Here is a 25764-nt window from a genome sequence, read left to right on the forward strand (position 1 = left end):
ATTTTGTCATCTTGAATGAGCTCGCTAGAAATTAATGTAAAAACAAAAGCCATGAAGAGAGATCTGAGTTCCTTTCACAACAGAATCATGCCTATATATAGCAAATAGTCCCAACTCTGTTTGCTCCAATAGTTTCATTCCTTCCAAGACAACCCAATTGCATCGCCATTTTTCGAGTTATTCTACAGAGATAATGTATATATAATGAATAATATTTTGCGTACATAATTTTGTTATATAAAATGTGTCATTATATAATTGAATATTACATTAACCTTAATTTAAAATTACCCACTCACATAATAACATGTTATTTGTATACTTAATTGTAAGTTTAAGAATCTTGTGATAGAGGAAGTCACCTGCCAAAAAAGAAGCATAAACATTTGCTAAGCAATGAGATTGGGGAGAGTTTCAAGAGCACGCTTTGGATTGATCTAAGGAGATAGGGGGGCTGGCGACTATAAAGAGAATGTCTGTAGCTCATTTGGCATTGGTTAGATACACAAACAAAGTGATGATCAGCTGAGTGCAGTTTATTATATTTACACTAATTGATTAAAATATAAGCTAAGGTGATCACAATCATCATTACTTTCTAGCTCCTTGATCTTAATCATAAGAGCAATAATTGCAAAACCTTTCCACTTCATTGAAAATTAGATGAAATTTGCATAACAAACTCTTGGGAGGCGAGTTTCATGATGGGAGTAACTAGAAAATTAAACTATGATTTGTGAAAGAATGGTAAAGAAGAGAAGGCAAGGTTTGGAGGTGGACAATTATTCACTATTGACTCAGGTTTCTGGCTCAGGTTTTCTAGAGCTTTAACTTGTGATCTCAGGAATTTGAGATAATTTGCAGCTTCATCAAGCATTGAAGCAGTGTCCATTTTGCTTCCACCAGGGACTAGCCTTTGTAGAACTCTGATTCTTTCACTTATTCTCTCCCTTCTTTGCCTTGCAGCCACTGTTTGTGGATCGGTTGATATTCTAACATTCTTTCTCTTAGGCCTTTCCACCACTTCCAGGCCTAAGTTCATCGGCCTTAAGGCCGCTGCTCGGTATATCATCTCTTTCATGTGCGCAATGGATTCAGGATCAGGCTCCTCTATTGAAGAAGATACTGAAGAACTTGGCTGTTGAAAGTTGATGTTTGATGATGAACTTGGGCACTTCTCTGATGTTGGTTTCTTCAACTTAAGAGGGTTCTCGGAAATAGGCCTAAAACCACCTTCTGCAAGTGAAGAATTATCAGCACTTTGAAGAAGATGGAACTGCGGATTATGATGATCAAAATTTTTTCTCTTGGTAGTTGAATCTGCAAGCTTTTTCTCTATAATTCTACCATTGTTGACATACTGGTGGTTGTCTGAGGATCTTTGAGAGACTGTTTCTTCAAGCTCATTGACTGGAAAAGTGAACTCATTATTATTTCTTGCAATGGATGAGCCGTTGTTCTCTGACTCTCGTGATGAAACTGTGCTATTGGCACCAAAGTTCGATAAGTTTCTTCTACAATCAGAGAAAATGATGGAGATCCCATCATCTTCAACTGATGTATCTGTGTTGCTGTTGGTGGCTGAGAGCAAACAATCAAGGGACTCAAGAGAGCATGTTGTTGAAACACCTGCAGCCTTCCCACTTTGCATCCCATCAATGATTTTTGACTGATCCGCCATGCCAAACCCAATATTATCCATCAAATTGCTCATTGAAGTTGTGCCATAAGCCCTGTTCATCAAAGGAGAAGAACACAACTCTTGCCAACTTGTTATGGCTCCTAACCTTCTACCTTCTTGGAGCTTCAATAAATTGAGCATATATATGTACATGAGAAATCACTATTATATTGAATATAACATCATAAGATACATAGTTGTTGAACAATTGCTTTCACTTACTTTCTGAGGACTTGAATTTATCAGCGAAGCTTGAGCTTTCTGAATCACATGAATTGGATAGAAGATGTCTTCTAATTGATCCATCTTGCCACCATAGCCATAACAATTTGAGTTATTAGAAACAGTGAAGCTTTCTTCCTCCTGTTGGTTGTTGCTCCCGCTCTGCCATACCATGCTATCCATGTAAAAAAAAATTCTCAGTAAAAGAAACTACAGGATTCGGATTCTTTTATGCCTGCAAATCCCAGAACCCAAACATCACCACAAACATCACCAAAAACATATCATAGAAATCTAAAACTAAAAAAAGTTTAATCCGAGTCACAGGACTAACAAAATTCAGATCCAGCTGAAGGAGCCAACAGCAGAAAGTATATTTTGTTGAAAGAACTGGATCAAAACCTCCGCTTGATATCACCTCTTTATTGTCAGTCTGGTACTGCCACACTAAGCAACTTCTTTTGTTCTATATCAAGAAACCGTAACAAAAAAACAATAAAACTTGCTTAGCAAAAAAATAAAATAAAAACAAGTACTGCTAACGTCAGTTTTGGCAACTAAGCTTTATCCACCAATGTGAAGAGACAACCCAAAACAGAACTCAAGAAAACTGGTACAAAAATCCATGCAATAAAACAACAAAAAATAGCCACTTCAAGAACGATATAGAAGTATAAGATGGAGACGTGTTAATTCTTCTACCTTGAGCAGCCATGGAGGAGTAATATTGAAACAGTAGAGTTTTAGTTGCTTATAGACATGCATATATAGATAGATAGGAAGTACAAAAGGGTTGAATTTAAAATTGTAGAAAGTACTTAAAAGAATGAGGATCTTAAAGAGTGTGAATTAAAAAATAATATCAGCAGTTGAAGGGAGATGTAATGGCGTTTGAGAAAGGCAAGGCTTTTTGGTCAGTTTGGTGGGGGATGTAAGGTATATTTCTGCAGATAGGGAGCATGAGATTTCAGAGCAGCATTTTGAATCTTAACTAATTGATAAATCAATTGTTTATAAGCCTAATTCTTTTATATCTCTAAGTGGGGAAAGCTCTGTCTCCCCTTTTGGTTGCTCATGCGCACTGTAAAGTTTGAGTTAAAAAATTGCAGAGAGAATGTGCTTCTCTTTTCACTGTAATACAATTACCTACTCTCTTTCGAAAGCTTTCTATTAATCATAGTTATAATCATAACTACAACTGATACTGCTGCTTTGAGTACTTTCTCCTACATACCTTCTTTTGAGTAGTACTTGTCAATATGAATCATTCATCCCAACTAAGATTAATCATATCAAACAGATCAAATTCCAAGTTGAGTGATTAATTCTAAGAAAAAGTTAATATCATCTCCTATCAAATGACCCTTTGGAGTATTATAGGATTATCATTCTGAGCATAAAACTAGGCAGTGGGGAGGTTAGAACATTAGAGAATGTTGTCAGGCAAAGACAGATAAGTGTCAGAGGAGAAGATTGTATAAAAGCAAGTGGTTGCAGAATTGCAGGTCATAGAATTTTTTCTTTTCACAATCACAAATAATTTTCTTTTAATTTTCTATTAATTTTTTAAATGTTGAGATAGTTGTTTGTACTGTACTTGTGCGAAATAGATAAGATAGAAAGAAAGAGGCATACTACCCACATGCCACCCATGATTACAGCTCAGTGAATGGGTTCCCATAGCTTCGTTGTGCCACCCAGCTTTAACATCTCTCTTTGTCAACTCTCTTGTTTTTCTTCACCATCTCACCTGATAAATTTCAGTGAAAACACTGAGATATTAAATTTGCCAGCATGCCTGTTATCCTTTTTGTAATTCAAAAATAAAAATTAGGATGAATTGTGAATGTAACGTGGTCGACCAAATTGTGGCAACTGGTTTGGGTGTATTGATTGATTAAACAGGTGCTGCCAGAGTCAACAATAATAATGTGATGGTAATAAATTTACCTGTCCTTTCTGTTCTGTTTGCATTTGGAAGGCAAAATGGCAAGTCAAGAAAGAGTGGCTTGGAGTTCATTGTATGGTTTTTCAACTTGTTAGTAATAATACCAATGTTGTCACAATCATCTGAGATTGATTTGAAATTTTATTTTCATCTCACAACATTAGTGGTTAATTTTGTGACTCTATCTACTAATCCAATAGAATTTCTAATCTCACTTTGCTTAATTTAAAATATTATAATAAATATTTATTATGTCAAAAATTATTGTTTCTTATTTTTCCAAAATAAATAATAATCATCCCAAAATTGTATTATTTAATTTATCAAATAAACTTTAAAAAAAAAATTGGTCAAACATTACAAAATGAAACTGTGATGGGCCCCACAATAAGCCCATGAATGGCAAAATCGCCTCACCTCTCGCGTTTATTTGTGCTCAGTAGACCCCAGTAGTTGCAGCTTGTTCATGTGAACGCAATGCTCCCATGCACACGTGGGTTGGCGTGATTGGTAGGTGAGGCGAGGAGATAGGCGTATCCATGTGAGGAAATCACATTATCTTCTGGAACGTCTGTATCATCATCATCCTAATAAAAATTAAAAACTTAGTTTTTATACTTGGTACGTCGTCAATTCAAGTCATATTTTTCTTACTAATTTCTGTAAATCAAATTTCTTTTTATTTATTAATCATATTGTAAATATCATTATATATATATAAATGGCAATTACCAGGTCAATGATACAAGAACATCAATGATGGAAACATGTCGACAAACTGGGTATATAGATAAGAATAGGAATGATGTGACCTCAACACCGCCCCAGATGCCCGCCGAGGAGGAATTAACGGCGATGGCCACAATACACAGCGGATAAATGGGCGTGAGTTGACACAGGTAGTTGGTGAAGAATTAGATGTAAATGCATGAACAAGATTTACAAGTCTTGTCTTTGTTACGATCAAAGGCCAGAAGCTGAAAAACCAAAGGGGCTGGCTGAAGCCCATAGAAAAGTTTCGGCCCAGTGATCTCTTCGGAAGCTGGAGTCATTTTATAGAATTGGCAGTTGTAGTAGGGCCAGTAGACGGAAAAATGAGGATGCTAGGCTTAACCGGAATGAGATTTTTTTGCCCTAGATATCAAGAATTTGATGATACAACTTGATTAAGAATTTTCTGGCACTTTTTTTTTCAACTCTTTGTTAGTAAATTTGTACCACTCTTAGACAAATTTCACGTTAAAAAAGTGCAAAAGAGATGTTAAATTTATGTGTGTATTTAACAAATTTTGAAATGTTAAAATGAAACTGGTTAAATTCAAAATAGAAAATATTTTGATAATAGATATATTCAAAATGAATAATATCTTGACAATAAATTGAACTATTAGATTAAGATATTACAAAAACTCACATAATAGATTATGTCAAAAATGAACAATATTTTAAGATTGATTTGGACAATATATAGACAATTGGTTATACTATTGAATTAAGATATTACAAAATCTCACATAAATTACGTTAAAGGGTTAATTAACTATGTAAATTACATGTCGTAACTAGACATATTATCTACCATTATATTAACTCAAAATGCAAATAAAAATTCTTTTACCAAGAAACAATAAAAGAGATGTATATTAGTAATTTTGTAATTCATTTAATCACATTCAATCTTTATCTCTTGCAAATACGAAATAATTATTATGATATTATTTTCTTTCATTTTAATGAGATAACATAATGACAACTTTCGTTTAAAATTTTAGATGATTATACTAAATATACTAAGATCTAAGTCTGTCTCCTTTATAGTTTAAGTATTATTATTATTTTCTTTTATCCCACATATAAAAGATTATATAAACATAAGGAAAAGAGTTTCTTTAAACACTTTTAATTTCCTCGTTGAATTTTGATCCATACCTTCAATACATAATAGTTGATATAAGCAATTGAATAATAAACCGAATCATTTTTAAAATATTTTTATTTTTCCTATTGTTTATATGAAATTAAAACACTGATTCTGTTAAATATCATTTGTTTATTCGAGATCACACCACTAATCATATGTACTTTTTTTATGAAAATTTCTCTATTAATAATTTGTCATTAAAAAAAAAACCTTCTGAAAAGTTTTTCTTTATTTTCTAACAAAAATACATTTTTTCTTATCAATTTCCAACAAAACACCTTTTTCGTAACTCTTAAAGGAAGAAGATCAAGGAAACTCTTAGTCGATTAAACTATTTAAATCAATCCAAATGTTCTCCTTGAAGAATGGCATGAACTTTTGACCGTTAAAGCTTCTTCAATAACCCCCAATATGAAGACATGCCTAAATAATATCATTGGAGGTCTAACCACATCTCATCTCTACCAACGGAGGCAATAGCAAGATGCCTCCAAATAGAGGATGTGGAATTATCTGTAACGTGTAAAAGATTACTTATGCAGCGAAAGCGTTGTTTCTAGCAAGGCGTCAATATACAACGTGTAAGCCCTAACAGAGTGAATATTGGACAAGGCTACTGGAGCCTTTGACTCTTCTTCTTCACAAAATCTCAACTGATTAAAGGTTGGATTTGCTCCCAAGGGAGATCGCTGCTTCTCCTCCTCAACATACTACCAAAGACCACTACCCCCTAAGTATGCTCTCATCTTAACATTCCAGTTTTCTCTATTGACAACCAGTAGAGCAAAAAGAAGAAATTGCAATAGTAGACATGAGTGCTTAAAGCTTTACCCAAGAACTAAAAGATGCTTTCCTTGGTTTTTGTTTCACAGGCACAACCCTTAAAGATTAATGATGCTCTGATACCATGTTATTTAGCCATCCATCAAAGCTTTTCGTATGCAATTTGACGAAAACATAAAAGAAAACACAAAGCAACACTGAAAGAAAGTGAGAGCAGATGAGAGAAAAACAGAGGAGTATGTTTTGGTGAGCAAAAACAGTGGGAGGTAAGTGATTCATTTCTTTGTTTAATCTTATATACAAGACTAGTACAACAATTAAAACAAGACAAGTGAGTGCTACAGCACGGCGGTCTTGTTTTACAGTCAAGACTGACTTAAAAGAAGTCAAGCAATTCTTGCCAACTTACAGCGAAAGGTAAGCTGTGAAACATGAAACGATCTCTCATGCCTCTTCAGAAAGAAGAGATTCTATAGCTTATTATCATGACACAAATTATACAGATTCTAGCATTATAATTTTGTTATACCAATGCTTGTTTTCATGGATGTATGATTCTGATTCCAATTCCTTTCCATTCTAAAATCTTGGGTAATTGTAAATCGAATTTGTAGGCAAAAGCAATTGTTCTCTTGTTTTGCAGTTACAACCAGCCCCTTCACCTCCACCATTCCCCGATGGCTAGCTCCCCCGGCAACAGCAGAAGGTTTCCAGCAAACAGGAGAACTGCAGCTTCCGCCTGTTGATCTCGTCATTATGTAATTTATCATTGTACATGAATATGCATTTGAAATGTGATAATTACTACTTTTCTCGATGTTTCTGTTCGATGGATGACGTGATTTCACGTCCCCGAAACACATTTTCCATGAAAAACATGTGCTTAATAACATATGACAAATTTCAGATGCTTATCCAATCTATCAACTTATGTATATTTATCTCATTGCCTTTTCACCGTCCGATCACATGCCATCATGTTATTCTGGCATGTGACCGGACGGTAACTTGAGCGGTGTGCATCTTTCTAAGAAGAATTTAGTTATAGACAGGTGCCAAATTGCTTTGGGCCCTGAGAATTTTTGGTAATTGGCACGTTTTATGTATGAAACAGAATACACCTCCATTTGGGTTCCCGAATTATGTAGAAAAATCTAAAAGAATATTTCTCTCAATTCTAATGACCCAATGAATATTATACACCCATCATGAAACGAAGTTATATTTTTTTTAGAGATAAGAATGCATGAAGATCTCAAAATGTTTAATGAAAGCATTGAATTTTGATTTTTGATTTTCAATTTTATTATTAAAAGAATCAAATTTGTATTGGACATTGAAAATTAATAAAAAATTATGATTTGATATATATAATTTAAGAAATATTGCAAGTTCATTTCCAAAAAAATTAAACATCCCCGATATTTCCATAATTTTATTCAGTTGTGTTCAAACTTGAAAGCCCATTAAATTTGCCGTCACAGCATCCTGCCTCGCCCACCACCATGCATGACTGATGACTGAAACCTAAATCCTCTCGTCTCCAAACTTCTAGAAAAATCTCTAATTTCGTCCTAGTTACTTTTAACGCCTCTTTACGGCTTCGTAACTAATATTTCTTGGAGGGGAGTGAAAGTGTTGTGGATAATCCTCGCAATTGGGGCTGTCGAATCAGTCTGCGGTTTGATGAGGAAGAGGAGGAAGATAGGAGTTTGGATCTGTTAGATTTGCTGAGAACGTATTCAAGGTTTTACGCTCCGTTTTGCCGCTTTTAATCTTGACCAAGCTGGTAAGAGCAGAGTAATTGCATTTGTATGATTATTTTCTTCCGCTGTGGCTTTGTTTGTAATGTAAAGAATTGCGATTAGAAATTTGGTTCATTAAATATTAATACTAGAAATGTTTATTTTTTTAATAAAAAAGTGAAAATTTAATCTCTTTAATAAAAAATAAAATTAGAAATCTTATTTATAATATATCTTCAAACATTAAATATTTATATTGTATTGATTATATAATATATATTTTAGAAAATATTGGATAGCTTGATTTCATCCGTGTTAAGCTCGGGTGGGACAACACTTGCGTACTTGCATTGTACTTCAATTAACCACGTGTTATTTATGCTAAAATAAACCCATTAGCAGTCAAACGCAATCTTAGTTTCCAAATCTAGTTAAAAACCAAGCTTAAACGCCACGTATCCTCGTATCCCAACCCCGTCTTCCATCATCCCACCCGCGCGTGGACCTCCTTTCAAGTAATAAAACTAAAACAATCTTTTTGATCCTTAAGACACAATCTCATTATCGGATTTTGCGTTAAGAGATTGGCCATAATTGTAACATTCTTAACATGTGGTTAGTTTAACTCCCCCTTTTTACTCAGACTTAGTCTCCTGTCAATTTTCCATTAATCCTTGTACCGAACAACCAATTGAGAGATGACACATCGGATCATTATCCGCAAGTGTCGATCCTTAATGGAGGTAGTGTACATGCGAGTGCTGTAGAGGATAAAGAGAAGAGAGACTTTCTTAAGGCAGAGCTTGTGTGATTTTATCCACTTAATTGGGTCCTACCTTGCCCACGTCTCTTTTTAGTTCTTGTTTTGTTTAATATTTTTTTGGGTTCTTTTGTTAGCTTTTTTGATGTTGTGGAATTCCAAAGCAACCCTCTTGTAGCTCTGGTAGAATCTATCTTTTTATATACGCCAATATCTGTCTATCTATCTATCTATCTATCTATCTATCTCTCTTTTGTGCTTCTTTTTAATTTTGCTTTCTTACCTCACATTACATTCTGTGTTGCCTCCACCTCCTCATTTCTATCCATATTTGCTTTTTGTTGATGGATTCTTGATTTTGGGTGATTCTCTGAGTGGGTTCTAAACTTTTCAGCCTGAGGTTTTGATTTGATTTCATCAACTGGGTTGGTTTGTGTTGCTGGTGTTCCCGTTCGTATGTTCTTGTTGTTGGTTTAAGGTTTTAAGCCACAGGATTTGTTTCTTTGAGGTGGGTTGATATTTGAGCGCTGTGAATTTGGGAAACTTTGTTGGGTGTTGATGGGATTGTGTTTGTGATTTTGGTGGAAGAAATTGTGGTTTTAGAGAGTTGAATTTGCGGTGAAGGACTAGAAGAGGAGTGAAGAGAATGAGAGGAGGAAAAGATGAGATAAAGGTGACTAGTCCTATGTTTCCAAGGCTTCATGTGAATGATACAGAGAAAGGAGGGCCGAGGGCGCCTCCGAGGAACAAAATGGCTCTTTATGAACAGCTCAGTGTTCCTTCTCAAAGGTTAGGTTCTGGATCAGCATCCATGTTGCCTCTTCCACCTAGCAATGGCAGTAACTTGGTTCCCTCAATGTCATCAAGCAATGTAAGTTTGAATATCCATGGTTCTTTTTTGTAAAAAAAATCCTCAAGTCTTCATATTTCAATTGTTTCCATTACTTTTAGTGCCTCCTTGTGATCATGAACATTGTTTGTGTTGTTCCTTTATATGTTTGTGATTTAGGTGTTTTTTTTATCTTCAGTCAAAATTTTATTTAATTTTCAGAAGAAGAGCTTTTATATTTTGCCTTGTGTCCCTATAAGCTTTAGATTTGATTTGTTCTGTATCTTTTCTTCGTACTTGTAAGTAAATGCTTATTTGATGTGCCATACACTCTTTGGTAATTGTTGATGGAAGGTTTCAACTTATATTGATTTTATTAGAAACTTTCTTGTTTTTTTTGTAAGTACTGTGCAAATTTATGTTCTGTGGAATTTTATTGTTAGATTAAAACAATAGATTCATGATTGCAGGGTGGTGGTCATGAAAGGAGTGTTTTAAGCCAATTCTGCAACTCCCCTACACCTCCGTTTATCTCTGAGAAAATTCATTCTTATTTTTCCAGTGGTATAAAGCGGAACACTATGATGATAAATCAAGAATGGGAAACCATGACACCTACAAATTACCAGAGTCTAAATGCCGCGGGACCATTGTCATCAACTGCTCACAGCTCTTCATTTAAACCAAGTAACTTCTCCAACTTCAGGAATTTTGCATTTAAGAGGCTTGGCGATGAGAATGATTTAAGAGTCCCCAGCTCTGCCCAGTTAGGGATTGCTCCACAGTGTAGAAATAGTCAACACAGCAAGGATAAAAAATATAAGGTAAAGAAAGGACCTGGCCCTGGAGATCTGAATTCTAGATCTTCTGAGAAAAATCAAAATGAAGAGAATGCAAAAGTTTCTGAGACAAGTCAGGACCCTGAAGGAAGGTCTACTTTAAAGCCATTGAGTGGAGATAGGAATTTAGCAGACACGTCCTCTAGCCTAGTACCTAAAGTTAAGCATTTAGAATCATTAAAGAGAGCGTGTTCATCTTTGAACCAAGAAAATAGAAGCAGTTCGATTGATATTTTAAATGATTTGCATGGTACTAATGCTCGGTTACATCTAGAGAGTGAGGCTTTGAGGGACGAGATGGTCCTTAGAGATGGAATTTTGATTGAAACCATGACAGACATGGACAAGGAAAATTGTTCTAAAGTGAGAAATGAATCATGTTTGAGACCATCACTTGGAGATAATAATATCATTCCTTATGAAATTGAGAATTGCAATGAGTACCTTGAAGAGCAAAATGGCATATCTGTGCAAGTGAGAGAGGTAGACAGACATGATGATGTTTCTAGTACCTCCATGGTGGATTCACCATCAGCTTTGGTTATTTCCCCTGATGACATTGTAGGATTCATTGGTGAGAAGCAATTCTGGAAAGTGAGAAGAGCTATTATTAAGTAAGTATCTCCATCTGGTTGTTTCAATGTATACATCTACTGCTTGTCATCTGCATAAAAGTTCAGTTAATTGTTTCAAATTTCTTATTGATTTTCTTTGTAATTTTTTTCAAATATTATTTATCCACTTAGCAAATTCTACCGTCCTTAACACATATCTGCAATATTATACATTGTATCTTCACCCCTAACTTAGACATTGTAGGAGCCCAGAAGCTTGTGCAACCGGTTCAACATCCATGCACAATGATCATATCAATGTTTTTCGGTAAGTTTGCTCTGGAGCAGGAAGGGTGTGTGATCTGTTCTGATTAATCTTAGATTGATTTAGGTTCTTATCACCAAAAGGGGGGAGAGAAGGGTGGGATGGTAAGAATCATGTGGGACAACTGCAAAAAAAATTGCTCTAGTGCTTTAAGATCGGATACTGCTTGATGCGAATTTCTTAAGGCCGTACCACTGTTAAATTGTAAATTTCTAGTCTGTTAGGTTATTTATTATATTCCCAATTTGTGAAATTTCAGACTTCTTGTTATACCAAACCTACTTCCTGGATACAATCATATTTTGCTTCTTGTGAATCACTTGATGATTAATCTTTTTTCAAAATCATATTATCCTAATGTGTTATAAATTTTTGACTTTTTGCAATGCATAATATTAATGATCGGTTAGTGTTCTTAATAAACTTTTATTCTGCTTGTTTCAGCCAGCAAAGAGTCTTTGAAGTTCAAGTGTTTGAGTTGCATAGACTAATGAAGGTAAGCTGATAATTTTCTAAAATAACATTCAATCATGCTTTGCCTGGCTTTCTGATCCCAATCTGTGAAAGGAAGATAGAATTTAACAGTATTTCTGAATCGAAATAGGTACAAAAATTGATTGCCAAATCACCACATTTGTTGTCTGAAGATAACCTCTATATAAAAAAACCTTCATTAAATGTACCTCAAGTGAAGAGAATGCGATCTCAGTATGATTTAGAAACATCACCTCGTATTGTGAAGGCTAAAGATCATTCTGAGAAGCCGGATCTGAATGCTGAATCTGCAGATGAGAATGCAGTTGCTAATCTTCCTCATTCTTCTGTCAACAATGACACCAGCAAAGGACTTGGGACCCAACAATCAAATTATTTGGTAAATGAACCAACAGCAGCTCCAACAAGAAATATCAAGCCATCTCCATGGTGTTTCCCACCGCCTGGAAATCAGTGGTTAGTTTCAGTAATGTCTCCTTCAGAAGGACTTGTCTATAAGCCCTACACAGGTCCATGCCCCCCAACTGCAGGATTTGTGGCACCAATTTATGGCAGCTGCGGTCCTATGAGCTTGAATCCTGTAAGCGGACACTTCTTGAACACAGCTTATGGTATTCCAGCATTGCACCACCAAGGGTTTGGAATTCTTCCAGGGAATACGCCTTTGGATCAGACATACTTTCCACCATATGACATGCCACTAATGAATCCATCTGTTTCCAGTTCAGCTGTTGAACAAATGAGTCCGTTTCCTGCAGCCAGGTCGAAGGATGATCATTTCTCAATGGTGGACATTAACTTCATGATACCTCATCAAAGTTCACTTAATATGCCAAGCCCGGTCTCTCATTTTGGAAAATTTCAGGTTTCAAAAGAAAGTGAGGTACAGGGAAGTACAGCAAGTAGTCCCTGTGAAAGAGCCACCGGGGACGCACTTCCTCTCTTCCCCATGGAACCAATAGTTCAAGCATCTATTAATGATCAAACCTGTGAGAAGCAAACACAGGTGATTAAAGTTGTACCTCACAACCGTAGATTAGCAACAGAATCAGCTGCCCGGATTTTCCAGTCCATACAAGAAGAAAGAAAACACTATGATTAATGTATCTTGCAATTCACATTATATCTGTTTCTTATTAGACATTATTAAGTGAAACATATTAATCTATTAGATATTCAATGCTTCTGTATCAGTAATCATATGTTTACGAATTACATTCAGAAGATGCACAAAGTCTAAATGATTGAAAAGGATCTATTTTTCTTAGTTATGTTGGTTCTTCCAAGTTAGTGTTCTACTGTTTCCGGATACTATATTTTTGAAATGAAAAAGCACTGAACTCATTGCCTATGGTTGAAAGCTTTGGCTTTAAATGAATCTGCAGAGACTCTTTTCTGTTATATCTGCTTTGATATTATTCAGAAATGTATGCAGCAATAACTTTGACATAGAATTGGTACTTATTTCAATATCCAGAATTTTCTACAATATGTGGATTATACCAGGAACTTTTTCTAGATTTTCTCTATCAGAATTCAGAAACAATAACCCTCGAATGGATGTCGCCATATTAATCAGTCCCGTCCAGATCAGATTTTATGGTCCTGCTAATCAACATCTAGTAAAAAATTTCTTCATCCTCAAAAATAGACCTTTAAACATTGTTTCCTCCTTTATGCCAATCAATGCTTTCATCGACCTCAACTTTCTCTGTGCAATGCTTCCAACAAGACACAGTTTAGATATTTGCAGCATTGAATAGTTTCTCCTTCATAAAAAAGCTCAGCTATTATTAATAAGTCAGTATTTGAATCCTCATCTGTTAATAAGAAAAGGGTTACGGTTTGTTAAAAAACCATTTTAAAAATTAAATTACATTGAAATGGATGATTCAAACGATTAATCTGAATTTTTATCTAATTGTTGGTATCAGTTAAAAAAATGAATTTAAAAAAATTATTATTAAAACTTAATATTGGAGTAAAGTTCTATCCAATAAAAAAATCGTGAATAAATGTGTTCAATTTAATTCAAATGGTATATCAATTATTGAAAGTAATGTATGATGAAAGAAAGATTCTTTATAAATATTAAAATTACGAAACGGTGTCGTATTTGAATTTTTTCACATCGTCTTGTTTTTGCTTCCATTCAGCTAATCCCAGCCGTTGGATCTACACAGAACAGGCCTAATAAATATCGCTTGTTCAAAAACCCTAACCCTAAAACCGTGCAAACTTTCTATTCTCGGAGACGAAGATTTAGTGACAATAATTCATGGGTAACTGCAATTCCCATCATTTTTCACCAAGTACGGAGATTTTGATTGCTTCGTGACGTGAATTTCTTAATATCTTTCTTCTTTAATTTTGTGTAGGTAAGGTGCACGGATCACTGGCACGTGCAGGAAAAGTGAGGGGGCAGACACCGAAAGTGGCCAAGCAAGACAAGAAGAAGAAGCCACGTGGACGCGCCTACAAGCGCATGCAGTACAATCGCCGTTTTGTCACAGCTGGTCAGTTGTCAATCCACACTTATTAATACATCGTCGTTGCTTATAATTTTGGCATATGTATATGGATGGGATTGGTCTGATGTTGTGGTTGTGATTATTTGATTTGGGAATTGCTTTGAAATAGGTGGGTTAAAGAAAATGCACTTAAAATCACCTCCTAAGAAAAATGATAATTGCTTTTTGATTTATGTCTATGTTCATTGGATTTGGGAAGAGACTTTAGAAATAGTACTTATAATCAGTTTATGGAAAAAAAATGCTTGTTGATCCTGTGAAGCATTTGTATCTTATTTCATTAATGAACATTAGAAACTAGTTACAAAAGCACATTTGGCGGTGCTTAGTGCTCCCAAATGTTGTTGAGGAATGATTGTATTCTGTTTGGTTCTTTGGAAAATGTTAAATGGGCAGTACATATGGGAGTCACAACTGATCTCATAACTACAGCAAACTGGTGACAAAATGCGCAGGATAAATTTCAATAATGCATGCAATTCGTGTGGGATCATTCCAAATAGCCCTTCATTTGTCCTTGAAACTTGACTGCACCTATTTCCAGTGATGTGGTTCCAGTTTGGGATTGATTTTAGCTTTGTGAGGAGATCATTAATAGTTGGCTATTGTGTCCAATGATGGCCATGCTTAGATCCGTATTTATGTGATAATATGGTATTGAATTTCACATGGTCTCTGTGATTCATACAAACATAGTATCTATTCTCCTTCTATCTTTGCGGGGTTGACTGTGTTTGGTTTTTGCTTTTGATGTTCCACGGTTGAAGTTTGAAAGGCCTGACATATAGGGCATCAAAAATCAATAAAATTTCATTTCATTGAAACCCTCTATCAACTTTTATAAATCACCAATTTCCCTTATAAATATTAGTCAATTTTTCAATCCAAGGGAATCTCTAGTTAGATCAAACCTCAGAGGAGGTGGATGAAGTTCATCCTTAGATAAATTGTACCTTTTGCATACTCGAGAATGTAGTTTGAACCTGTTTTAATATTGTCTGTTTTATGTTATTTTACTTTTGTTTGTGATTGAGTCCTATGCACTGAGCTCTTCATTTCTGCACAGTTGTTGGCTTTGGAAAGAAGCGAGGACCGAATTCTTCAGAGAAGTAAACTTGAACTGGTACAGTTTTGAATTGGATTTATGTAGTTTCAAGCTAAAGAAAAACACTCTTCTGTTTGATTTAACTTCTTCAATCCTATTACTTTCAAACCGAAATTTATTTGGTTTAGGATGGATATTTAATATCAATTTGTGGATGTCAAACATTGTGAAAATCAATTAATACCCTTTGAAATTTTTGTTGTTCAACCTAATTTCATCTTGAATCACTAGAAATATTAAATTTATTTTAAAATGTAAAAACAGGGGTTTTATTCTACCTGAACCTTAAAGAACCAGAAAAAAGTTAGTATATTCTTGTATGTTCGTGGAATTTGTTTTGATATTCTTGTGCTTTGATTTATTATATTATAATCGGTTCAATCTAAATGGTCTTTTGATTGTCAATAGCCACACCAAATCTATAACAGAGCTCAATATTGTTTGGATTGTGATGTGATCTAGAAATGATTTTTTTAAAGAAAATAAGAATCTAATCTAATTATTTTGATGGGCATTAACAGTCTTTTTAATATGAAAAAATAATTTCAGTTTTAAAATTTAAAAAATAAATAACATGTGGGGTAATCGAATTATCCCATCAAGTGATATTTTAAAGTTAATATCAATCATACATTATGTGACTAAATGTTCAAAAAATGTGTGATTAAAAAAATGTGATTATATGTTTCTAATTGGAGCAATGCTATGTGAATCAACTTTTGAGTATGCACAAGATATGTTATCATATAATTAAATATTATTTTATTATTAATTTAAAATTATTTATTTTTATATTTAAAATAAATAGGTATAACTTTTTTTTTCTAATTAATATAAAACAAGAGATGATATCGCGCGCGCACATACAAAAATAAAAATTAATTGTTTGGCCAATCGGATGGTGGTAATTCATCACTTAGTTTGAGAGAGAGAGGGGGAGCTAATGGAATCAGTTGCTAAGAAAAGGACGATCAACATTCCGGGTTGGCCGGAGGTGAATCAATAAATTAATTGGCTATTGTTTCATTGCTATTCTATTTCAGACTCATATTGTCATCTATCGCTAATCTCTTCTTCGATCCTTCCTTTCCTTTCTCCACCTCTTCTATTTTTCCAACTTAAAAGGGAAGAAAAGGCAAAAAAAAAAAGGAGAGTGGAAAATGGGGTAACCTACTGGAGATATGCAAGCACTACGGGTCTTGTTCTCTAGTTAGCAAGTTTCTGACTGTCCCGATTGGGCGTCAGTTTATAAGTTTTGAAGTTAAGGATGCAAAAGAAGACTTGAAAGTGAAGGTTGATTTGCTGAAAAAAGAAAAATATGTAGAAAATATCAAAAATAGAGTTAAACCTTGGCAGAAGGAGGTGAATTCAATCATCGATGAAGCAAAGAATTTGATATTTTTGAAAAAGGCCAAAATAACTTACACTAAAGTTGGTAAAGTAATCTCAATTATTGGTTAATTTACTAATAATTAAGGTTAATTTACCAATATTAAATTTTTCTCCAATGTTTTTATAAAAAAGATTTTATAAAAAACTATATAATAATAAGATTTCGTCTGTATTAGTTAGACGGGTATTCACAATTATTATATCAAATAAGGCAAAATTTTATAAGTGTAACAGAAACTCAAACTCATATTTTCTCTTTCAAAATTTTAATATTCTATCAATTTTATTAACCTGTAAGATTTATGTTTAACAAATTCTTTAACAAAATTACTTTATATGGGTGGGAATCCTACTTTTAAAATATGAAAATGTCATTGGGATTGAAACACATACTGTTAAATATACAAAGATTAAAATGTTGTATTCTATGAGAAGAATTATATATTCTAAAAATTGTTCGATATAATTAACGTGCCTTAAACAGAATGCTTAATAGGGGTAATTTGACTGAAGGATGAGAATACAATTCTGAAGACAATTCCAATAATCACCATTGTGATGGCTATAGCCTGCATCTTCGATGAACCTTACTTTTATCAGTCAGTTTGATGACACCTACGTCGCCTCACATAAAAATACAAAGCCGACCAAATCAAATTGTAATAAGGGAAATTGAAAATTTTAGCACTATTTTATTCCGTGTATACAAAATTGCCACCTATCCTAATGATTTCACAAATATACCACAACAGTACTCACCTTCCCCAAAATACCCCTCTTCAATATTTCAAGCGTATATTCTCTCTTTCTTCTTCTCTGCAACTTTTTTTTCTCTTCTTTCTCATCTTTCAAGTGATAAAAGAATCATGTAGAAAATAGAATAAATGTTTCAAAAATAAAAGAAGAAAGGAAAAAACTGAAAAAGGAAATTGATTTCAGATTAACAATTCTTTACTGAAAAAAAAACTGAAAAAAAAGTTAAAAAGGTTGTCAGAAAAAAAAACTGAAGAATAAAACTGATTGGCAAATCTTATTCGGTAGATTTCAGATTTCAGAAAACTAGAAATCTTATCGGTAGATTGGGTATTTAATTAAAAAGAAAACTGGAAAAAAAAAATTTTAAATGATTGGCATGGGTTGGCGTTTTATAATTTTTGGGGGTTGGCGTTTCCGCCAACCCATAATACTTTTTTACAGGCAAAGGGTTGGCGTCACCAGGCACCAAGCCATTATATTATAATATAATATTATATTATATTATTATTAATATATTAATAATAATAATAATATATATAATATATTATAATATATTAATGTATATTTTTATTATATATAATATATTATAATATATATATATATATATTAATATTGCCAAAGGTTGGCGGGGTCGCCAACCCTTGGCGACGCCAAGGGTTGGCGACCCCGCCAACCTTTGGCAATTATATATTATATATTATATATATAATATATTATATAATATATTATATTTAATATTTATAATTATATAATATATATTTTATATAAAATTATATAATATAATATATTATATAATTATATGTATATTATATTATAATATTATTAACAATATATAAAATATATTATAATATTATTAATAATATATATAATATTTTATATTATAATATATTATATATTATTTTATTATATATAATATTATATATATAATATTTTATATTATAATATGTTATATATTATATATATAATATATAATATTAATATATATATGTTAATAATATTTCAATCTCCAGTCTTCTCTCATGGAGACTTTGTGTCTTCTCTCTTCTCTCTCTTCACAGGCCTGAAGTGCTTCTGCTATTATGGAAGCACTTTTGGAAATAGCTGTGCCCACTTCACGAGAAGCACTTCCACTTGCAGTACTTGTTATATATATATATATATTAATATTATATATTATATATAACAGTAAAGGTTGGCGAAATCGCCAACCCTTGGCGCCGCCAAGGGTTGGCGATTTCGCCAACCCTTATTAACTATTATATATATATTATAATATAATATATATATTATATTATATTATAATATATATTATATTATAATTGTATTATATATATTATAATATAAAATATTTTATTATATATTATTATTAATATTATATTATATATTATAATATAAAATATTTTATATATTATTATAATATTATATATAAAATACAATATATATAATATATTATATTATAATATATATTATATATATTATATATATATAATAATAAAGGTTGGCGGAATCGCCAACGCCAAGGTTGGCGATTCCGCCAACCTTATTAAGTATTATATATATATATATATATATATATATATATATATATATATATATATATATATATATATATATATATATATATATTATAAATAATATAATATATTATATAATTATAATTATATATTATAATATATTATATATAATATAATTCTAATTATATAATATATTACATAATATATAATATTATAATATATAATTATATAACAAAATATATATAATATATTAACAGAAAAAAAAAAACAAACTGAAAATTTTGGGAATTATTACGCTAACTTTTCCCACACCACTTGTTTTGCTTTATAAAGGGTGAGCCCACTCTACATTAATGCTACAGGCCAGTTTCCCTTATCGTCAACCCAGACTCCTTTTACATATATATATATATATATATATATAATATTAATATATGAATACATATATATATTTTTTATATTATTATAATATATATATATAAATATATTATAATATAATATTATAATATGTATTCATATATATTATAATATTATATATAATATATAATTTTAATATTTTAATTATATATATTATATAATATAATATATTATTATATTATTAAAATAAATTAAAAAAGGACGCCAACCCTTTTGGTGCTAAGGGTTGGTGTACTACATTTTTTTTTTTATTTTTAATATTATAATATATAATATTAATATTATCTATTAATATATTATATATAATATATTAATAAAAGATAATTATAATTATATAATATATTATATTATTTATAATATATTATATAATTAATATATATATATATATATATATATATATATATATATATATATATATATATATATATAAAATAATTAATAAGGTTGGCAGAATCGCCAACCTTGACGTTGGCGATTCCGCCAACCTTTACTATTATATATATATAATATATAAAATATATATTATAATATAATATATTATATATATTATATTATAATAATATATAAAATATTTTATATTATAACATATAATATAATATTAATAATAATATATATAATATAATATTTTATATTATAATATATATAATATAATATATATAATATAATATATATATTATATTATAATATTTATAATAGTTAATAAGGGTTGGCGAAATCGCCAACCCTTGGCGCCGCCAAGGGTTGGCGATTTCGCCAACCTTTACTGTTATATATATAAAAAATATATTTAATATTATATATAATATTATAATAATATTAAATATATTATATTATATATTATATTTTATATATAATATATTTTATATTATATATGTAATATTATATTATAATAATATTATTTAATATTATATATATATAATATTATATACATATATTAAGGGTTGGCGTTACACAGTAACTTTCACGCTAATTTTTTTTTTTTAAAGTTAAATATCCAGTTTTTTTTGTTTCACTTAAATCTTTAAATCTCAATTTTTTATCTTTTTCCAGTTAAATACTGTTACATAGTCTTCTCCCATCATCATTTCCTCTAAGGTTTATACAGTGGATGTGTTTGAGTTTTTGTGGGTTGCTCTTTTTTTTTTAAATCCTTACTTTGAAAAATTCTTAATCTGAAAAATTTAGTTTTTTTCTTTCTGCTTTTGTTTTTTAAGATGAGGAAGAAGTGATAGTGATTATTTTATCATTTTGAAAGAAGAGGAAGAAGAGAAAAAAAAATTACAGAGAAGAGGAGAGAGAATTTATGTATGAAAGACTAAAGAGGGGTATTTTGGGGAAGGTGAGTACTGTTGTGGTATATTTGTGAAAGCATTAGGATAGGTGGCAATTTTGTATACACGGAATAAAATAGTGCTAAAAATTTCAATTTCCCTTGTAATAATTAACAAGTTTCTCCGAAATGGACATTATCTTTTCTCTCCTTCGACGATAAACACAATATGTTAAGCTGCAGTCTGATTGACCTTAAAGTTTCCAAACACCCCACGTAGGGAGAGGCAGCTCTCATTGATAACTCCTATGAGCATGAGCCTCTCTTTTCTTCTGTCTTTACTTGTTTGCTAAATCATTTTTTGTTTTCAATATTTTCAAGAATTAAACTTCAACCAAAACGTTTTCAACCTTTTATAACAACTTTCTTGGAGAATGGTAACTGTTGTATCTCATTTTCTTTCTCATAATAATCATGTCACATGCTGTTGCTACATTTTTCAAGGCACTAGGATGAAAGTTTCGTTGTTTCTTTGAAAATTTGTACCGTAAGTACCTACTTGTAAAGGGATGATTTTTGTATGCTTGCTTGTGGCCTGATCTTTGAATTTTATGTCTGCAAGGTTATGATAGTATTGTGTGATATGATGATCTAGAAATGCAAATCTTAACTACCCTTGTGGCAAAACTCAAACTTTCTGCAATTTTTTCATTGTAAGAAGATATTGGCTTCCAGTTTTTAGAAAGTTTGATAGCCAGAAAGTGTTTGCGAAAAAGATTTGTTGTGAAGATATGCAGACAAGATTGATGGGGTCAATAGAAGATGGAAAGGCTCCTTCTTCTGCTTTTATACCAAACAGCACCCCAGCCCCAGCTAGGCCTTTGCCATTGAGACTTGTTCAAGTTATCTTGATGTGTTTTGTTGTGGGGCTTGGAATTTCAATCATTAGTATGCATGCCATGAAATTTTTGTCAATGAAACATATTGCTTCTGTAACTCCCTTCACTATTCAGGCTTGCTTTCAAGATGCTCTTAGTATAGAATCCTTGGTTAGGCCTCCGGCAGAACTGTCACATTCAATGAATGACACAGAGTTGTTATGGAGGGCTTCGTTTTATCCCAGAGTGAAGGAGTATCCATTCAAAAGAGTTCCCAAGGTTGCCTTCATGTTCTTGACAAAGGGGCCATTGCCTCTGGCACCTCTCTGGGAGAAGTTCTTCGAGGGTGGCCCTTCGGACCATTATTCCATCTATGTTCATTCACATCCAGCTTATGTTGCCAATTTTACACCTTCTTCTGTGTTTTACAAGAGGCAAATCCCAAGTCAGGTATGCACCATCTTTCTTTTTGTTTAATTAGAACATTTGTTTTATGGGAATTGATATGTTAATTTTTCTTCTATATTAATTTGCTTGCTCTTTCTTGAGTTTCTTTACATATATGATTAATCCTGAATCCTTGCATTCTTTGCAGCCAGCTGAATGGGGAATGATGAGTATGTGTGAAGCTGAAAGAAGACTCCTAGGGAATGCGTTGCTTGATTTTTCCAATGAATGGTTTGTTCTTCTGTCCGAGGCATGCATTCCTCTCCAAAATTTCACCATTGTTTATTACTACTTATCAAGATCCAATTATAATTTTATGGGTTCATATGATGATCCTGGATCTAGTGGAAGAGGGCGGTATAATAAAAACATGGAGCCTGTGGTGACACTTGATCAATGGCGAAAAGGATCTCAGTGGTTTGAAGTCAATAGGATGCTAGCAATCAACATTATTGAAGACATTACCTATTATCCTAAATTCAGAGATTTCTGTGTTCCAGCATGTTATGTTGATGAACACTACTTCCCTACAATGCTAACCATTCAAGTACCATATCTTCTAGCAAATCGGACACTTACCTGGACAGATTGGTCAAGAGGTGGCGCTCACCCTGCAACATTTGGGAAAGAAGACATAACTGAAGAATTTTTGAAGCACATTCTTCTAAGTGAGACTTGCACTTACAATGACCAGCAAGTCTCACTTTGTTTCCTTTTTGCAAGAAAGTTTGCTCCTAGTGCTTTGGAACCGCTACTAGAGTTGGCACCTGGAGTTTTAGGATTTTGATGGAGGCTTATTCACTGAGATGCACAGCCGGGGAAGAGTTTCCAAAAATGATGGTTTAGTCATACGCTAACCCAGTGTAAGTTAGAGGTTGTGCCTTGAGTTTAGAGTCTTTTAACCGTTATTCTATGGAAGAATTCTTTGGGTATGCATATATTTCCACAAATGTTTTTTATTAAGATGTTTCGCCCTGTTGAGTCCCCTCATGTTTTCAGAAATTAGAAGCATTGTTCTGCAAATGCTGTTTTATTTTGCATCTTCCATTTTGTTTATAATAATCATATGGATACTTGTAACGAGTATCAATAAGGTATTAATCATGATGTATCATTGTATAATTAAGTAATTTACGGTCAAGAATGACAGACCATATTGAGAAATTTTTCTGTAACTGGGATTAACATTAAACTACTCTATAAAAGGAATCTGGAAAACATTGTCGTAATTCCCATTTTCTGGATTTTGCTAGTCATGCAATTAAAGTTGGCTTCTGCATGAATGGAGATAGCTGAGTTTGTTATGCTGCAACTCTTATTGCGAATCAGTTCATTGATTGCATAAACCAACCATGGCTTGCATCCTATGCTCAGCGCTGGTTGAGAACAAACAGTTCAAGTGGAGAGCGATTGTATCTATTTCGACAAAAAGATGGAAAATCTGGTAGAAACACGATTTGTAATAGATTAAAGACTGCATGACATTAATTTGATTTGATACTGACAATTGCAAATGTTCTTCCCTGCCTGAGCCAAAATCAACAGTGTGAAAATATCTTCTGGGAACCAAACTTGCAGCCGCAATCCTAGTTAGTAAAATAAGGTCTAACATATCTGCTCCAAATAGTTCGAACCATATATTATTCACTTTAAACATAATCTATTATGTATGGATTTCGATATGATTTCACCTTTTGTATTTTGATAGTTTTAAAAGCTCACAGTCTATTTAATCAATTTGATTTGAACATCTCTAAACAATATAAAATAAACATACAAACCTAGCATTTCTTTATTGATATAAGATTTGTCTGAAAATATCGCATACAAGAATAGCAAAAAGGTTATGAGAATTATACAAATATAATGTGACGAATGCTAATTATCTCAAAATATAAAAACTATTTTACATAATATAGTTAATTAATAAATCATGATAGTTAATTTTTCTATTTTACAAATATAAAAAAAAATAAAAAATAATGAATGATTTATGTCCCGGTTTCATCATCTATAGCTAAATCATATTAAGTCATGTATACATCAACATCAGAATTTAAAAAAAAAATAGAAATAAATAAAAATAAAAAGCCTTAAATCCTAAATAAAAATAATCATAGAAAAATTACGTTAAGTCCTTAAAATCTCTAAAAAGAAATTCAACACTATTGAACATGATTAATTAGGCATACATTTTTTTCTTACACTGTAGTACACTAAATGATGGAGAGAAAAAAAAAACTATTTTTTCATCCATCTATTAAAGTTAATAGTTAGATTTTAACAGGCAAATTATGTTTATATCAATTTATTCAAATATTATAATATGATATAATTAATTACCATTTTATCCTTAAGATTTAAAATATTACAATTATAGTCCTGTCAAACAGAATTGTAAACCAATGTTTTCATAGTCACTGTAAGATGATGACCTAAGATAGTTCAGTCCAATAGATGATTAAACTGATTAATTATTTAAAAAAATAATATTTAAAATAATTTTATATAATTAATCATTAAATATACCATTTAAACTGTTTTTAATATAAAAATAGGCTTAGTTGGATGACATACATGCTATAAATTAATAGATTAGGTCCTGAGTTCACGTTACAAATCATATTTTTACTTAGTCAAATCGAAAACCAAGGATCTGGTCCAAGTCCCAAAATAGTTTTTTAACAAATTATTTTTATTTTTTTTCTTATAAATGACGCTCTAATTGACCTGTTTGTATCAATTTTAAAGACCATGATATAAAAAATATTATAACTGTATAAATATCATTTTTTAAAACTAAGAACAAATGAATATTTTTCTTTAATTTATTTAAAAAATTATCATATTTATTTTATATATTTTAAAAATATAATTATACCTTCAATAGTTTATAATATAACATTAATATTTTTAATTTATTTTATTTTAATCAGTTCATTAAGAATATAATTATTATTTTTTAAATTACTAAAAGATATATTAAAATTTTAAAAACACCTTGAACTCTTTTTGAATTTCCTAAACCCCAATAAAATTTTTTTAATACCCCTAACATTTACTAGAATTATAGTTCACCTCAAATATACAATTATATATTATAAATACTCCTATTTGTGTAAATATGTAGTGATGTTTTCTCCTCTTATGAGTATATAATTATATAATTAGGTGTTACTTTATCACTAATCAGATTTTCAATATCAGCCGTTGTGCTCTTTATGCTGTAAGTATGGGTTTAGGGTATCAAATCCCTTGCGTGCGTGTGGCGCTAGCCATTTATGCTAGATATTCACTGACATATGAAAGAGCCGGCCTGCGTACTTTTTCTCAGGTTCAAAGTTGCAAAGCA

At 31.8% G+C, this 25764-nt stretch overlaps 4 protein-coding genes and 1 long non-coding RNA gene across 12 annotated transcripts; 4 read left to right on the top strand and 1 right to left on the bottom strand.

Moving 5' to 3' along the window:
• Positions 1 to 631: 631 nt before the first annotated feature.
• Positions 632 to 3719, bottom strand: LOC123210786 (transcription factor bHLH87-like). 6 transcript variants are annotated; one of them, XM_044629265.1, is made up of 4 exons: positions 3546 to 3719; positions 2238 to 2369; positions 1904 to 2138; positions 632 to 1804 (listed from the first exon to the last, which is right to left on the bottom strand). In XM_044629265.1, the coding sequence occupies exons 3-4, from the start codon at positions 2084 to 2086 to the stop codon at positions 728 to 730; spliced, it is 1260 nt and encodes a 419-aa protein (XP_044485200.1). In that variant the 5' UTR covers positions 2087 to 2138; positions 2238 to 2369; positions 3546 to 3719; the 3' UTR covers positions 632 to 727. The 6 variants fall into 6 exon arrangements, with proteins under 6 accessions (XP_044485200.1, XP_044485198.1, XP_044485199.1 ...); XM_044629263.1 differs by having other exon boundaries at positions 3542 to 3719; XM_044629264.1 differs by having other exon boundaries at positions 3539 to 3719.
• A 2403-nt stretch (positions 3720 to 6122) lies between these two features.
• On the top strand, positions 6123 to 7469 carry LOC123212270. The gene is made up of 2 exons (XR_006501517.1): positions 6123 to 6506; positions 6645 to 7469. It is a non-coding gene; the product is annotated as an uncharacterized LOC123212270 (long non-coding RNA).
• A 1630-nt stretch (positions 7470 to 9099) lies between these two features.
• LOC123212026 (protein HEADING DATE 3B-like) lies at positions 9100 to 13476 on the top strand. Of its 3 annotated transcripts, none has more exons than XM_044631044.1 (5): positions 9100 to 9931; positions 10360 to 11342; positions 11548 to 11610; positions 12052 to 12103; positions 12212 to 13476. In XM_044631044.1, the coding sequence occupies exons 1-5, from the start codon at positions 9707 to 9709 to the stop codon at positions 13202 to 13204; spliced, it is 2316 nt and encodes a 771-aa protein (XP_044486979.1). In that variant the 5' UTR covers positions 9100 to 9706; the 3' UTR covers positions 13205 to 13476. The 3 variants fall into 3 exon arrangements, with proteins under 3 accessions (XP_044486979.1, XP_044486980.1, XP_044486981.1); XM_044631046.1 differs by having other exon boundaries at positions 9750 to 9931; positions 10452 to 11342; XM_044631045.1 differs by lacking the exon at positions 11548 to 11610 and having other exon boundaries at positions 9119 to 9931.
• A 754-nt stretch (positions 13477 to 14230) lies between these two features.
• Positions 14231 to 15945, top strand: LOC123211046 (40S ribosomal protein S30). Its single transcript, XM_044629560.1, has 3 exons — positions 14231 to 14384; positions 14481 to 14618; positions 15700 to 15945. Exons 1-3 carry the CDS (start codon positions 14381 to 14383, stop codon positions 15744 to 15746), a joined length of 189 nt encoding a protein of 62 aa, XP_044485495.1. The 5' UTR covers positions 14231 to 14380; the 3' UTR covers positions 15747 to 15945.
• A 5683-nt stretch (positions 15946 to 21628) lies between these two features.
• On the top strand, positions 21629 to 23544 carry LOC123212342 (glycosyltransferase BC10-like). Its single transcript, XM_044631444.1, has 2 exons — positions 21629 to 22415; positions 22561 to 23544. Exons 1-2 carry the CDS (start codon positions 21879 to 21881, stop codon positions 23197 to 23199), a joined length of 1176 nt encoding a protein of 391 aa, XP_044487379.1. The 5' UTR covers positions 21629 to 21878; the 3' UTR covers positions 23200 to 23544.
• The last annotated feature ends 2220 nt before the right edge of the window (positions 23545 to 25764 follow it).

This window comes from Mangifera indica, chromosome 3, assembly GCF_011075055.1.
Source record: "Mangifera indica cultivar Alphonso chromosome 3, CATAS_Mindica_2.1, whole genome shotgun sequence".
Classification (NCBI taxonomy): domain Eukaryota; kingdom Viridiplantae; phylum Streptophyta; class Magnoliopsida; order Sapindales; family Anacardiaceae; genus Mangifera; species Mangifera indica.

Coding starts and splice junctions, on each gene's coding strand:
- LOC123211046 (XM_044629560.1), top strand. Junction 14,619..15,699: donor TCGCCGTTTTGTCACAGCTG/GTCAGTTGTCAA, acceptor ATTTCTGCACAG/TTGTTGGCTTTGGAAAGAAG.
- LOC123212026 (XM_044631044.1), top strand. CDS start 9,707: ATGAGAGGAGGAAAAGATGAGATAAAGGTGACTAGTCCTATGTTTCCA. Junction 11,343..11,547: donor GTGAGAAGAGCTATTATTAA/GTAAGTATCTCC, acceptor TAGACATTGTAG/GAGCCCAGAAGCTTGTGCAA. Junction 11,611..12,051: donor GATCATATCAATGTTTTTCG/GTAAGTTTGCTC, acceptor TGCTTGTTTCAG/CCAGCAAAGAGTCTTTGAAG.
- LOC123212342 (XM_044631444.1), top strand. CDS start 21,879: ATGCAGACAAGATTGATGGGGTCAATAGAAGATGGAAAGGCTCCTTCT. Junction 22,416..22,560: donor AGAGGCAAATCCCAAGTCAG/GTATGCACCATC, acceptor CATTCTTTGCAG/CCAGCTGAATGGGGAATGAT.
- LOC123210786 (XM_044629265.1), bottom strand. CDS start 2,086: ATGGATAGCATGGTATGGCAGAGCGGGAGCAACAACCAACAGGAGGAA. Junction 1,805..1,903: donor TAAATTCAAGTCCTCAGAAA/GTAAGTGAAAGC, acceptor AATTTATTGAAG/CTCCAAGAAGGTAGAAGGTT.